The 16,102-nt window shown below is 35.7% G+C and overlaps 1 protein-coding gene across 1 annotated transcript in view; it reads right to left on the minus strand.

Moving 5' to 3' along the window:
* Window positions 1–16,102, minus strand: part of CPA6 (carboxypeptidase A6) — a 354,688-nt gene that overhangs the window by 209,200 nt on the left and 129,386 nt on the right. The window contains 1 exon segment of the mRNA XM_043977877.1: window positions 5,889–5,964. Coding sequence (XP_043833812.1) covers window positions 5,889–5,964 — 76 coding nt within the window.

Here is a 16,102-nt window from a genome sequence, read left to right on the forward strand (position 1 = left end):
AGGATGGTGCCTTCAATGGCTGACCAAGCCATTCTCCTAAGTGATCCATAGCACCTGCTTCAGCTACCTTCATGGCCATTGGAACAAATTGTTTTTATCCACCTATTCTTCTGGGGGAAATCTTCACATGATTGGTGTAGACATTCCACTAACTCACCAATGGGTTTGAGGCCTGTCAGGTACCCTCAGCCTGGTTTAGCCTATATGCTGAGATGGATATGCATGTGTGTATGTGTGCATATATATGTAAGTATGTGTATTAGTATATGTGTGTATATGTACATATACATGTATACATTTATACATGTAGAAATGTATACACATATATGCTCACCAAATAAAATAGTGTTGATCTGAAAATATGTATATTATATTCATATGTGTATTTATGTATATGTGTGCACACATATATATGTGTGTGTACACACATATATACACACATAATGCATATATATATCATCTACTAGGCGCTAGGTACTGTACTAGGTTATTTTTTTAACCAATATTATTTCATTTTTTTTGTGGGGCAATGAGGCAATACTATTTAATTTTAACTATCCAATGAGAACCTAATGCTTGAAAAGGCTTTAATATAAAGCATTAAGCTACATTTTCATAGTGGATACTAATTATTGTTAAACACTAGGTGCTGTTCTGAATTTCTAGGTGCCATGGCAACTTGGTGCCTGGGTTTTGTCTAGCCTTGGTGTAGAAAGAAAGTCTTGGAGAAGAAATGTGATGAGTATGTAACTGAAAGTCAGGAAGATAAGCTTAACAACTTGGTAAATAAATTGATGTTTGGGGGGAAGCAGTCTGATTTTGAAAAATGACAAACTTTTTGGTCCAATTCAGGTCTTTGCTTAAAGTCCTGGGACAGAGAGGTGGCAGTAGTAAAAACACTCCTGCTTTTCCTTTTGATAGCTGTTTTTGAATTCCTAAAATGAATCATCTGTGTGATATCCTACCAATGTCCTCCTGATCCTTCAGAGCACCAGTAAAGAATTTGTGAAAGAAGGCAGGCAGGCAGGCAGGATGTGGAATCTTGATTCTGCTTCTCCTCACCTGCAAATTATCTCCTTTCCTCACACTTTAATTTAAATCATGGTATATCTGCCTTCTGTTTTTAATTGGTTGTCTCTTTTGATCCAGCTTTTGTTTTCCTAAACACTGAGTTTAACTTTCTGTTTTTAGATCTTGGACACAAGCATAACAATTACTTTCAAAGTAACCAACCATAGAGCAGCATTTCTGAAGCTAATTAACCATTCTCTAAACATACTACTCTGAGCTTCCCCTCAATGCTAAATGCACATTTTTTTTAATGCTTCTATTTTGGACTAGGAGGGTGTTGTAACATTTACAAAGTTTGAGGGACATATTTCTGGGTAAAATACTTTTATTAATAAGGCTGCCTTAATAAAAGGATGATCATTTGGCTGTTTCTCTTAGACCAAAGACAATCATGGCAGAGGAATCACAGCTTATTTACCCTACAAAACAGTAGGTGGTCCATCAAGCAGCAATCAATCTAATTGGTTAACATGATTGGAGGTGAGCTATATTAAAATGAAGAGCTGAGTATATTTTAGATAGGGAAAGTATCTCTATACCAGACCTTTAGGTGATCAATTCAAAGAATGTATACCCTTTTCAGTGGGGTACTGAGTGACTCCAGGACAGAGAAATTGTTGTTTGTCCTTCATTCATAGGGGTGATGTCATGACTTGCACTGAATTGGATTCTAGTGTGGCAGGGCTGTGCAAGGTCACCAACCTCACTCTCTCCTCCAGAGCCATCTGGATCCAGTGGCAAGATATATATCAAGACAACTGGAGATGGCCCCAATGTTTGAGGCAATTGGAGATTAAGTGACTTGTCTAGGGTTATCTGAGGTGAGATTTGAATTCAGATCCTTCAAAATTCAGGACCAGTGCTCCATCCACTGTGCCACCTATTTGCCCCTTGTTGTCATGATAACCAACCATGAAAGGGAACTGAGGCTGAGAAGTTAGATTTGCTCAAGGTCATACAGGTAATATGTGTCTGAGGAAGGATTTAAACTCAGGTCTTAACTATTTTTTGACTAGCATTCTTGCCCATTGCCTCACCTATGACTCTGGAAGGTATAATTTATTCAAACATAAAAGGATAATCAGTAAAAGGATATTGGCAGGGGTGTGTGGAGGGAGTGAAAAAGTAGCAATGCACATTAAGGAGTTATATTCATGAAGAAATCAGGCATCAGAGTGGGGAAACATGGTGAAAATCATCTGTCTGGCAGAAAATGAGGCAGAAATAAAAGCAAAATTGTGATTAGAATATCTTATAGACAAACTGGACAGCAAGTGGAGAGAAAGAAGAGTTGGGAAAACTTGAATAGAAATGTGATAAAGGAATGATAGGGAATTCAATTATTTGGATACCTGACAAATTCATTTTTAATTGCCTAATGTAATAGTCTTTTCCCAGTTCTTATCTTTTTTCACCTTTCTGCAGCATATTGTCTCTGTTCCCTGAACTTTTGGGACATTCTCTCTCTTTCTCCTCTCATCTTTACTAGATGATGAATCCTGTTGCTTCTACTGCCAAGTCATTTTTTTCCTCTGAGCCTTTCTCTTTATTCACAATGCCATCACTTCTAACCATTTTCCTTCCCTCCAGTCTCTCCAAAAAGTTTAATTAAAAAAAATTTAAAAAATGTTTAGACTAAAATCTCAACACTATGTATTCCCTGACTGCAGGGACTATTGTCTCATTCTTCAGCAATGGTCCCAAATAGCTACTTTGCTTTATACTTAACAGGTGTTACTTTCTGGTAGATTGATTAGTCCAATACTATTTTAGAAAAGCTGCTGAAAATTTCATTTTTGGTCTTAATTTAGTTCATGAACTAAATAGCAATATCACTGAAAATGTAATGAATAACTTTAGAAGATACTAAGAGTAAGAATTATTTAATACAAGATAAAATTGGTAGTAACTGGAATTTAGGCATTTAATAGTAATAGTAGGGGGCAGCTAGGTGGTGCAGTGGATAGAGCACCGGCCCTGGATTCAGTAGTACCTGAGTTCAAATCTGGCCTCAGACACTTGACACTTGTGACCCTGGGCAAGTCACTTAACCCCCACTGACCCACAAAAAAATAGTAATAGTAATAGCAATAGCAATAGTAATAATAGCATTTACATAGCACTTTAAGGTTTGCAAATCACTTGACAGGTATTATCTCATTTGATCCTTAAAACAAAGCTGGAACATAGCTGTTATAATTATTCACCTTTTACAAATGAGGGAACCGGGCAGATAGAGGTTACATAGCTAGTTAGTGTCTGAGGCTGGATTTGAACTTGTTTTCCTGACTCTAGATCTGGAGCTCTAAGCACTGTACCAGTTAGCTATGTAACTAACCCTGGCAAGTCACTTAAGATAGAGATCTGCCTGGGAATTATGAGGGATTATATTCCAGGTCTGTAGGATAGCCAGTACAGAGGCATGGAAGTGGGATATAGTGTATGAAGAACAGAGAAAAACCCAGTTTCTCTGGTTCTCAGAGTGTGAGGGAGGAAGCACTATCTAATGAGAATGGAAAAGTGGGCCTAGAAAGAAATTCAGTTAGTCAGTCAACAAATAGTTATCAAGTTTTGTTTAGTTTAGTTTAGTTTAGTTTAATTTTTTTTTTCTTTTTCTGGGGAGGACCAAGAAAACTGCCTGAAGAAGATGACATTTGAAGAAGCCAGGTGGTAGAGATGAGGAGGGGGTCAAGTTGTGAAGATTTTTTTTTTAATAAAAATTTATTGATAGTTTTTGTTTTTATTACATCTGTATTTTCCCTATATTCTTTTTTACATGGAATTTTATTCATCTCTTTTGTTTTCACATCACCTATATTTCCCCTGTATCTTCCTCCTTCCTTCTGAATCATGCTTTATAATAATTTAAAACAAAAAAGGAAGAAGAGAAAAACAATTCAGCAAAACTTTTCAACATAGAAAAAAATCTAATATTCTATGCAGTGTTCCACATCTATGGACTCTAATCTCTGCAAAGGAAAGAGGAGGGTATCTTCTCACATCTCTTTGGTTGCTAGGCTTGTTCTTTATCATTTTACAATATTCAGTTTCAATTGTGTTGTAGCAGTTGTTCTTTCCATTTATATTGCTATCATTATGTATAATGTTCTCCAGCTCTGCTTACTTTTGTGAAAGGTTTTATGAGCCAAACAGAGGGGTTTTATATTTGATCCTAGAGGCAATAGGGAACCATTGCAGTTGATTGGGTAACGGAGTCATATGGTCAGATCAATGTTGAAGGAAATTACTTTGGCAGCAGAGTGTAGGCTGAATTGTAATAGGGAGATATGTGAGGCAAAGAGGACAATTAAGAGACTTGCCATAATCTAGGAAAGGGTTTATGAGAGTCTGGACTAAGGTGGTGTATAAATGGAGAGAACGGGTTGGATTTGAGAGATGTTGTAGAGGGTGAAAAATTGAAATTCAAGAATATACTTAGAGCTCCTTTTTTGATAATACTTTTAAGCCCCTTAAACAAAATGCTTATTATACCTACTAACAAATATTGAAATTCTCATCTTAATTCTGATGAAAGTTTTAATTAGGAAAGAAAGGGGTCAGAAGGAATTAATAATCACAACCAACAACAATGCCTACAATAGGCAGCCAGCATGATGTGGTGGATAATGAACTCGTCTTCAAATTAGCAAAACCTGGGTTCAAGCCCTATTTTTTTTGACACATTGAGTATGTGATTCTAGATAAGTCATAGCATTCAGTGTTTATGCAGTTCTTTAAGATTGTAAATTGCACAGAAGGCATGACCAGCATTGCTAGACATAGTTTCTGATATCAGTGAAATCACAGGTTCAAGTCTCTATCCTTGACAATAGCAATTTCTTTTTAAAATGATGATTTAATGTTTACCAAGTGCTTGACTCAGATTTTAATTGTGAGACAAGTTGGGTTAGCATTATTATGCCCACTTTATTAATCATAAAATCATAGTATCACAAATTTAGAGCTGAAAGGGACCTTGGAGAGCTTCTAATGTAATCCCTTCATTTTAGATACAAGAGGGCAGCTAGGTGGCACAGTGGATAGTGCACCAGTCCTGGATTCAGGAGGACCTGAGTTCAAATCCAGCCTCAGACACTTGACACTTACTAGTTGTGTGACCCTGGGCAAGTCACTTAACCCTCATTGTCCCACAAAAAAAGAGCATTTTAGATACAAGACACTAAGATGTTTGGGGTCAAGAGGAAGTGATTTGTCTCAGGGCATACATATAGTAGGTGACAGCTGGATGAGAAACTGAGGCTTAGTGAGATGAAGTAATTTTCTTAGGGTAACAGCTAATAAATTCTGTAGAAGAATCAGTACGATACTTAGAATCAGGAAAGACCTGGATTCAGGTCTTACTTTTAACATTTAATAACTTTGGGACCACTGACAAGTCATTTAACCTCTCTAAATTTCAGTTTCCTCATCTGTAAAATGGTGATAATACCTGTAGTATCTAGAATCTACTTCATAGCATTGGTGTGTGTGTGTGTGTGGGGTGGGGGAGTGCTTTGGAAATTTGAAATTGTTATGAACATTGTTATAATTATCATATCAAGACTTCTAGCTCTAAGTCCACTTCTATTTTTCCTATACCATGTTGGAGAAAAAGAAAACAAAGGAATTGAATAATATATGGAATTGATAATCTGCTTCTGAATAGTCCTGTGTTAATTGAACTTTAAAAAATGCTTTTAAGTTCTTTTAGCCTTTGATTCCTTGGCTTGTTGACCCTTAAGCAAGTACACTACAAAAAGTCATAGTAACTTCCAGTATTAAGTGCCTACTTGGAAAATTGTAAACGTCGGTCTTACCTTAAACTGATGGCATATATTCTTCAGTACATGCGCCTCTCCCTCTGTTTCTGGGACAAGCCTTATCACCTTATCTCTGTGAAGAAGAAAAAATACCCATGAAACATATTTCTTTCAAAAATAATTTTTAAAAGAGCAATATTAACTCATTTTCTTTTCTGAATGTAAAGCAACAATAATAAAAGAATGCAAGTTCTGGAAAATCCTACCAAGCTGGAAGTTTTTCAAGTATTGATCCAAAGATGGCTTGCATGTATTTTTTAGCACCAGCCTTGCAAAGTTCAAAGAGGCTCACCTCCAAAAGATCTGGCCAACAGATGATAAATTTCTGTTGGAGATGGAAACTCAAGATTAACTAAATATTTATATTTCCTGAAGTATGGAGCTGTTCTGATATGTCTGGGGAAAAGTGGTACCCCACTGTCATGAACCCACAGATGCTTGAAGCATTTTACTTTTTAAAAATTATTTTTTATCAATAACTTTAATTTTTCATATCACTTTTATTTCCAAATATATCTCTTCCCATTCCCTTCTTCAATGGGTCATCCCTTCTATAAAGTATAAAAGACAAAATAGGAGGAAAAAAAACAAGCAGGAAAACTCATTAAAATATCAATTGAATTTGAGAATATACACAGTTTTCCAAGCCCATAGCCCCCACTTCTGAAAAGGGAGGTACATTTTTTAATCTCTTCTCTAAAGCCAAGCTTGGTTTTTATAATTATATGATAATCAGTTTTGGTTATTGTTGATATTCTTCCTATTTCCATTGCTACAGCCATTGTATGTATGTTTCCTAATTTTTCTTATTTTACTCTGCATCAGTTCATAGAAACCTTCCCATGCTTCTTTGAATCTTTATATTTGTCATTTATTATGATGAAGAATATTCTGTTAATTCATGGGCTATGATTGGTTTAAGTATTCTCCAATTAATTGAAAGCTAATATAAGAAATGTTACTATGATTATTTTCAGCATCATATAATGGATAGAGAACCAACCTCAACCTGGAAAACTTAGGTCCTATGCCACATACTAGTGTGACCCTGGGCAAGTTACTCATCCTCTCACTGTCCCAAGCAGTTCCTTAAGACCATAAATTGTAGAGAAGGTACTGAGATATATTGGTAGAGGACATTCCTCACAGAAAATTTCTTACACCAATGAAATCATAGGTTTTATTTCCTCCAATTCCCAAATGAATATTTAAGTGAATAGGCTTAGAATATAAGCCCAGCAGTGAGTCAAAAAGTATGGACACTTTTGTCACTTTTTAAAAGCATAATTTCAAATTGCTTTCTATTATGATCAGAACAATTCACAACTCTGCCTAATGTATTATTAGTGAGCCTATCTTTCTACAATCCCTCCAATATTGGTTATTTCAATCTTTTAAAAATCTTTATTAATAAGGCAAAATCTTAGAGTTATTTTCATTTGTGTTTCTTTTATGATTAATAATATATAATATATAAATATATATTGCATACTTATATGTGTACATGCTGTTTTTTGTGATAACTAGAATATAAATTTCTTGAAGGCAAGAACTGTTTCTTGGTATCCACAGGAACTAATACAGTACCATTCCATTGATAGTAGACACTTAATAAATGCCAAGAATGATTGATAAAGAGATATAAAAATGTTAAATTATGATATAATGATAGTATTGGGACAGAAATCTTTTGAGAACAGCTCAGAATAGATAGCAAATAAAGTCACTGAGGACAAAAGTCAAAGAACTTTTTTCTCTTTTTTATCTTATTGAATGTGGACCTTATATGGCAGGACAATATTGACTCCACTACTATAAAATTTCCTTCTGTCTTACTTGTACTGAGGAACTCAATTGAATTCAACTCAACATACATTTAAGGGCTTGCTATATGTAAGACATGGTACTAGGTAGTGAGGTTATAGCAATGAAGCAACACATTTCCCAAGACATCAAGGAATTTACAATCCAGTTGGGGTAGGGAGATAAGACGTGCAAATATTTATGGTACCAAGTAGAATGTGACAAGAATAAATTAATATTGTAATAAATATTCCCTTTTCAACTGAGAGAAAGCAAGGAAGGATTGATGGAGGAGGTGACTTCTACCTGGGCCTTGAACAAAAATTTTAACAGACACAGAAGGAGGAAGTGTTCCAGGCTTGATGGATTGCCTTCACTCATGCATGGAGCCTGGAGAAGGCAAAATGAGATTAGGAAACTTAGTAATAGCATCATTTGACTAACATACCAAATGTATAAATAGAGATGGAATAAATTAAGCATAGCAAGGTCGTTTTGAGTCAGCTTGGATAGGACTTTAACAGTACAAGTTCCAGGTATGTCAAATGACAAGGAAATACATTTGAAAATAAGTATTTTTTCTCCTATCTGTACAAATGCACTTTACTTTTTAAATTTTCTTTTTCTGTTTAGAATTTTATTTTCCAAATTACATGTAAAAACAAATTTTTACATAATTACAAAAAAACTTTGTGTTCCAACTTCTCTTCCTCCGTCCCTTCCCACCTCCTATCCCCAAGAACTCAAGCAATTCAATATAAGTTATACATGAGTAGTCTTGGAAACCATCTCCACATTAGCCAAATTGTGAGAGAAAAGAGAAAAAAACCCAAAATTTCAGATTAAGGAACTATCAAAAAAAGTATGCTTCAATCTCTTTTCAGATACCATCAGTTCTTTCTCTGTAGATGGATTGCAATTTTCATAAGTCCTTCAGAGTTATATTGTATCATTGCATTGCTGAAAATAACTGTCCTTCACAGCAGATCATCTTACACTATTGCTGTTATTTTGTATACAGTACATTTCATTCTGCTTCAGTTCATGTAGGTCTTTCCAGGTTTTTTTTGATAGTATCCTGTTAATCATAACCTGTATATAGTACCTTAAACTTGACAAAGAATTTTCTTCACGATATTCCAGCAAAGTAGGTACCATACATTTTGCTATTATAATCAATCATTATAACGATTTCCCTCTATCCTATTCCCTTCCCATGATATTTACTCTATTTTCTATCTTCTTTTACCATATTCCTCCTCAAAAGTATTTTGCTTCTGACTGCCCCCTCCCCTGCTCTGCCCTCCCTTCTTTCACCCTTCCCTCCTTATCCTCTTCCCCTCCTACTTTCCTGCAGGTTTAGATAGATTACTCCTCCCAATTGGGTGTGTATGTTATTCTCTCCTTGAGCCAACTCTGATGAGATTGATTTTGATCTTTGAGCTAATTCTGTGTTCTAAATTTTCTTCCTCTCTCCTTCCTCAACCCCTCCTATGAAATCAAGCAATTCAATATGTCATACATGTGCAGTTATGCAGAACATCTTCACCTTCCTCAAAAGTGTTTTGCTTCTTACTGCTCCCTCCCCTAATCTGCCCTTCCTTCCTTCCCCTCCCCCCCATCTCTTTCCCCTCCCACTTTCCTTCAGGGCAAAATATATTACTATACCCACTTGAGTATGTATGTTATTCCCTCTTTGAGCCAATTCTGATTTTAGTAAAGTTCACTCACTCCCCTACTCCTTCACCCTCTTCCCCTCCCCTCCATAAGTTTTTCTTGTTTCTTTTATGTGAGCTACTTTCCCCCAGTCTACCTCTCCATTTCCCTTTCTTCCAGTGCATTTCTCTTACTCCTTAACTTTATTTTAAATATGTCACCATGGGTTAGCTAGGTGGCACAGTGGAGAAAACACCAGCTCTGGACCCATGAGGCCCAAAGCCCAAATCTGGCCCCAGACATAAGCCAACCCACCCTTCTTCACTCACAAAAAAAGATAAACAAAAAATAAATGCTTTATATATATCATCCCTTCATATTCAGTTCAGACCTGTGTCCTCTGTTTAAGTGTATTCCTTTCAGCTGCCCAAAGACTGAGAAAGTTATTATATGTTAGAAGTATTATCTTCCCAAGTAGGAATATAAACAGTTTAAACTTTTAATATCCCTCGTGATTTCTTTTTCCTGTTTACCTTTTTATGCTTCTCTAGGGTCTTGTATTTGAAAATAAAATTTTCTATTCAGTTCCAGTCTTTTCATCACAAATGCCTGAAAGTCCTCTTTTTCATTGAAGTCCCATTTTCCCCTGAAAGACCATAATAATTTTTTCTGGGTAGGTGATTTTTGGCTGTAGTCCCTATTCCTTTGCCCTCTGGAATATCATATTCCATGCTCTCCAGTCCTTTAATGTAGATGCTGCTGGATCTTGTTTTATCCTTACTGTAGCTCCATAGTACTTGCATTCCTTTTTTCTAGCTCTTTGCAATATTTTCTACTTCACCTGGGAGCTCTGGAATTTTGGCAATAATATTCCTGGAGGTTTTCTTCTTGGGATCTCTCTCTCTCTCTCTCTCTGCAGGGCAATGAGGGTTAAGTGACTTGCCAAGGGTCACCCAGCTAGTAACTGTCAAGTGTCTGAGGCCGAATTTGAACTCAGGTCCTCCTGAATCCAGGGCCTGTGCTTTATCCACTGTACCACCTAGATGCCCTGGGATCTCTTTCAGGAGGTGATTGGTGGATTCTTTCAATTTCTATTTTACTTTCTGCTTCTAGAATATCAGTGCAATTTTCCCTGACAGTTTCTTGGAAGATGATGTCTAAACTTTTATTTTGGTCATGGTTTTCAAGTATTCCAATGATTTTCAAATTATCTCTCCTGGATCTATTTTCCAGGTCAGCTATTTTCCAAGGAGATATTTCATATTGTCCCCTATTGTTTTATTCATTTGGATTTGCTTTACTGTATCTTGGTTTGTTATAAAGTCACTAGCTTCAATTTGTTCAATCCTAATTCTTAGGCAATTATTTTATTCTGAGAGCTTTTGTATCTCCTTTTCCATTTGGCTTTTCAAGCTGTTGACTTTTTTCTCATGACTCTCCTGCATTGCTCTCATTTCTCTTTTCATTCTTTCCACCCTCTCTCTAAATCTTCCTTCTATTTCTCCTATTTTTTCTTCAAAGTCCCTTTTCAGTGCTTCCATGGCCTGAGACCAACTCATATTTTTCTTTGAAGTTTTGCATGTAGGGGCCCTGAGGTTGCTATCCTCTTCTGAGAGTTTACCTTGATCTTCCTTATTGCTAAAGAATCTATCTATAGTTCTCAACTTTTTTTGCTTGCTCATCTTGCCATTTTTTACTTGACTTTTAACTCCTTCTTACAGTAGGGCCCTACTTCCAAGCTACACTGTCCCAAGCTTCAGAGGGTCCCAGGTGTTTTGGTTTGAGGAAGGGCAGGTTTTTCTCTCACCTGGCCTGTTCTATGGTCCAAAGATAACCTCAATTATCCAGCCAGCAAAACTTTGTGTGCTGTGCTTCTTAGCTCTTATGAGCCTGCACCCCTTCCCAGCCTGGGCCATCCACCACTCAAGATTTCTTCCTGGTTCCCTGCTGGGGTGGGATAGCCAAATTTCTCCTTAGGTCCCGCAGACACGCCTGTATTTTCCATGCCCCCCTGGCCAGATGTTCAGCCCTCTCACCCAACAGTAAGCTTAGTTCCAGAAGATACTGGTGCTGCAGCTGATTCAGAGGCTCAGGGGTAAGTTTCTCTGGTGCAGCCTGCCTGGGGACTGTGTTGGTGTGATTGTGGGGTTGTACTCTTCTAGCAGCCCAGCACGGCCCCCTCTAAGCAGTCTTTGGCTGGAAAACAATCTCAGCCCATCTCTTTGTGGGTTTTGCTGCTCCAGGGTTAGTTTTATAGCTGTTTTGGGGGTAATTGTGTCAGGAGCTCTGTGTGTTTAATGTCTTTCCTCTGCCATTTTGGCTCCACCTTCCTCTTGCATACAAATGTACTTTAAATACAAATTGCTATCAGACGATATTATAATTTTCCTTTGAAATAAAATTTTTCATCCCACTATCACTCTCTTCTTTGCTTTATGGATAAAAATTGCATTGCATCAATTGATACAGCTTGGTCCTTTGAAGTGGTTTTAAATTCCAGTCCTATGCATTAGCAATATAATTTTCTAATATAGCTTTGGCTTTTGGTTTTCTCAAAACAATATCTGTCAAAATATCTCTATTGCTTTGCCACTACATGTCTTTTAATAAACACATACAATGGTAAAAAAAATAAAGGAAAGGAAAGGATGGAGTTATCTAGGTATTACAAGCAAAGCCTAATTGAGGTATTGGTGGAAAGTGAATTAAAATATTATTTCTCAGACTTCCAGGTCATGTGACCAATAAGGTAGAGAATAAACTTTTACTCTGATCCTTACAAACTATTAAAACTCACCAAAATAAGAATTATGTGCAAGAGGTAAAGTTGCAGCTGTGTCTACAGGCCAAGATGTTAATAAGATTAATGAGGTAACAGAATGATGAATTAAAACCAGAGAAAGCTAATTCCGCATTCCCCAGTGTGCTCATTCAGCATCTGCTTGCCCTCAAATACCAGGTAGGTGGCACAATAGGATCCATGGAGTTATGCTTTGGAATCTGCTCAGTAATTTCCTTACTGTTTTTGTAATTTCTAGAACTATATCCACTTCTGCCCTTACCTCACCATTTTTTTTGGTAACAAGAAACAGAATTTAACTTTACCTGACAGTCCATACCTCACCCATCCCTTTGGGAGGAGGACATGAAGATATAGGAAAGCAGAAGCTTGTTCTACTTTCTGTAGTAATGTTCAACCAGAGAACTAGGGAACAGAGGGAACTGGGAGAGGGTACTAGCATGTTCTGGGAACTCCATAAAACCTGAGGGAAAGGGTATTAGCATCTACCTAGGTCCAATTCCATTCCTAAGAAAATGCTTGGGACAGGGACTATAGCTAATAAAAAGTGAATTCCTCAACATGGGAGAAGGCTGAAACAGCCTTCGAGTCTAGCCTGGTGGGATCTGCTATCAAAGGAAAAAGAGGCGGAAAGGGAATATAAGGAAAACAGACTGAAATTACCAAAGATCTCAGGAAGAAGAAAAAAATCAGTTAAAACTTTGAGCGCAAGAAGAAAAATCAACAAGGAGGATATTAATACAGAAGAAAAAAATGGCCTCCAGTTCATTCAAATAAATCCAGACATGTCTGAATAAATATTGCAAAACAAAGGAAATTGACTTGATAAAAATAATTTTATTAACTTGATAAAACACTTGGTAATACAGAGGATCCTATGTATTTTCAATAGAACATGAAGCAACAGCAGGGTGTTCCTGAATAGTTCAAGAGAGAAATAAGAATTGTGAAAGAAGCATTTATGTCTCATACAGCACAAATAATGGGCAGAATAGAAAAACTTGAATCCAAGGTGGAAGAAAAAGATAAGCCAAAAAACCTGAGTACTATTATACAAGGAAACTGCCTGGAACTTCTCAATGTAGAAAACAAACTTCCAATTGCAAAATTCCAGTTCAATCCCAGGGAAAAAAAAAAACAAAGTCCTATGCTTCAAACTTTGAAATGTAGTTGTTAAATTTAATAACTCCAGCAACGAATTCTGCAAGCAATCAGGGGAAAGCTCTTCAAATATAAAGGAAAAGTAATTCAGATGTCACAAGAATATTTTTCATTCACTAGAAACTGTAGAATTGAATGGAATAAATTGTTCTGAAGAGCAAAGCATCTACAGATACAACCCCAAGTGACATAAACTGTAAACCTGCACCTAATCATCAATGAAAAAAGATAGACTTTGAATAAGAGACATTTCAAGCATTCCTATAAAAACGAAACCAAATGTGAGCATATTATTTGCTTTGCAAAAACCTCAGAATATCAGAAACACAAGATTGGCAAACAAGTACAGTAACTGATGAAAATATAAGTAAAGAAATGAATTAACCCAGGAGAAAAAAAAAAAGGAAAAAAAAACTAGAAGGAAACCCCATAAGATTAAAAACAGCAACAATGAAATGACAACATAGCAATCATTGACCAGTTTCTTTCTAAAAATAACCAAGGTGACAAGGGAGGAAATAAAACTTAAATAGAAGGGAATAATGGAACTGGAATAGGTCTGAAACACCAGTGGACTCCATCGTACAATACTAGTTACAAGTGAATAAAATTTTTTTATGGAATTAAATTGCATAGATGAGAGGGCTCATCAAAGAGTAGGGGAGAGGAAATAGAAGGGGAATGTTGATGATCCCATCAAATCAATGCAAATGGTGGGATAATAACCTTGCATACAGTGCTCTCAGGAGAAAAAGGGCTATAAGAGAATGAGCAAAGTGCAAAGAGAAAGATTGAAACAGGTAGAAAAAGGGGCAATCGAAGTTAATGATGGGAGAAGGGTTCCCACTAAATAACACTTCCTGGAAGGGAAGTGATACTCTGTACATTTGAGAGTGTTTTGCCTTCATGGACAGCATTGTGTCTCAGAAGAAAGGGCATTTGAACTCCTGTGGGTAATTGGCATCAAGATGGGTGTGAACACAGAAATCCAGAGAGATTTTAGGCAAATGGGAAAGAATATGCTCATTATTAAAGTAGGAGAGTAGTGATGAATTGTACCATCAGGGACAAAACAAAGTTTCTTCCATGGTAAACACTTCAATCCTTGCTATCTCTTGCATGAATTGATACTTCTAACAAAATGGATAAAAGGGGCAGAGGGCAAAATTTACATGGAAATAACCTAGAAACTGTTTAGAAGAGGAAACTCAAAATATGTACTTTAATTTCTTGTGAAACTTGTAGACAAAAGAAAGAATAAATGAGTGTAAGGGCTGTTAATCAAAGAATAAAAGTCTATAGTGGTGAAAAATGGAAGAAAATTAATTAAGAAGATAAGAGAAAGAAATCCTTTTTACAAAAAATTTGTCAAGTTGAAAAAAATAACAAACAAAAGAAATTGAAGGTGAGAAGAGTTTGGAGAGGATATTACTTTACTTAACTGAGAGGGGAAAAAGAGAAGAATTAGATAGGTAGATAAAAGGTCAAAAGAAAAAGTTAATAAATTAAGGAAAACTCCAAAAGTAGGAAAAGGATCAACAAACAAGAGGGAGAAAGGAATAAGTGTGAGGAGAAGATAGTTAATGGGAATTGGGTTATTTTAATGTAGATTAAGCAAAAATAATCAAAGAGACACAGCACTGTCTAAAAATAAAGATTAACAAAATATGGTAAATCAGAAGAAAAAAGCATTAGACAAAAATAAAAGTTTAACTCTCATAAGTATAAATGTGAGTGGATTAAACAATCCAATAAAATGGAAGAGTGATAGACTATATAAGGAAGTGAAAACTGACAATTTGATAATTTGTTGCTTGTTAAAAATGCACTTTAAAAAGCAGACATACATAGAATAAAAATAAGGAGCTGGAACAAACTTTACTATGTATCAGGTAATACACCAAAAGCAGCAGCTACAATCAATATTACCAGACAAAACAGAAACAAAAATTTACTAAATAAAAGGGGATAAATAAGAAAAATATATTCTAATGGAAGGAAACATAGAAAACAAAATAAATCAATATCAAACTCAACTTTGGCATAAAAATTCTTTAAGGAAAAATTAACCAAATTATAAGAATACATAGACAGTAGCACACTAATAGCAAGAAGTTTGAATATCCTTTCAATTTTGGACAATCTAACAGAAAGATAAACAAAAGGGAGAAAATAAAATTAAACAAATTGATGGAAAAATAGAGAGAAAAGACTTAAGGGAGATTCTAAATGAGACAACCAAAGTGTGTGTGTTTCTCAGCACCACACAAATGAGTTGTATATTAAGGTACAGATCTGCAAATGTAAAAAGGCAGAACTAGTAAACTTATCTTTTGCATACCATAATGAAATAAAAATTGTAATCAATTTAGGGAACACAAACAAAACACAGAAATTCAAATGGAGACAACAATGAAATCTTAAATAAGGAGTACTCCAAAGAAAAAAATCATAGAAACAACAATAAATGAAAGAAAATGATAATGATGAAGCAACATAACAAAATTTTGGGGATGCAGCCAAAGAAATCCTCAAAGGAAAAATTATATCTCTAAAAATATACATTAATAAAACATAAAGAGATTAATTATCTGAATGCACATTTAAAAATTAGAAAGCAATCAAATAAACCCAAAAGAAGCACAAAAGAAATTCTATTATGTTGAAAGTCACAAGAGAAATAGACAAACTAGAAACCACAGAAACCCATGGAAATTATAAATAAAACTAAAAGCTGCTTCTTTGAAACAGCTAACAACATTTATAAACTTTTAGATAACTTGATTAAAAA

This window comes from Dromiciops gliroides, chromosome 1, assembly GCF_019393635.1.
Source record: "Dromiciops gliroides isolate mDroGli1 chromosome 1, mDroGli1.pri, whole genome shotgun sequence".
NCBI lineage: Eukaryota > Metazoa > Chordata > Mammalia > Microbiotheria > Microbiotheriidae > Dromiciops > Dromiciops gliroides.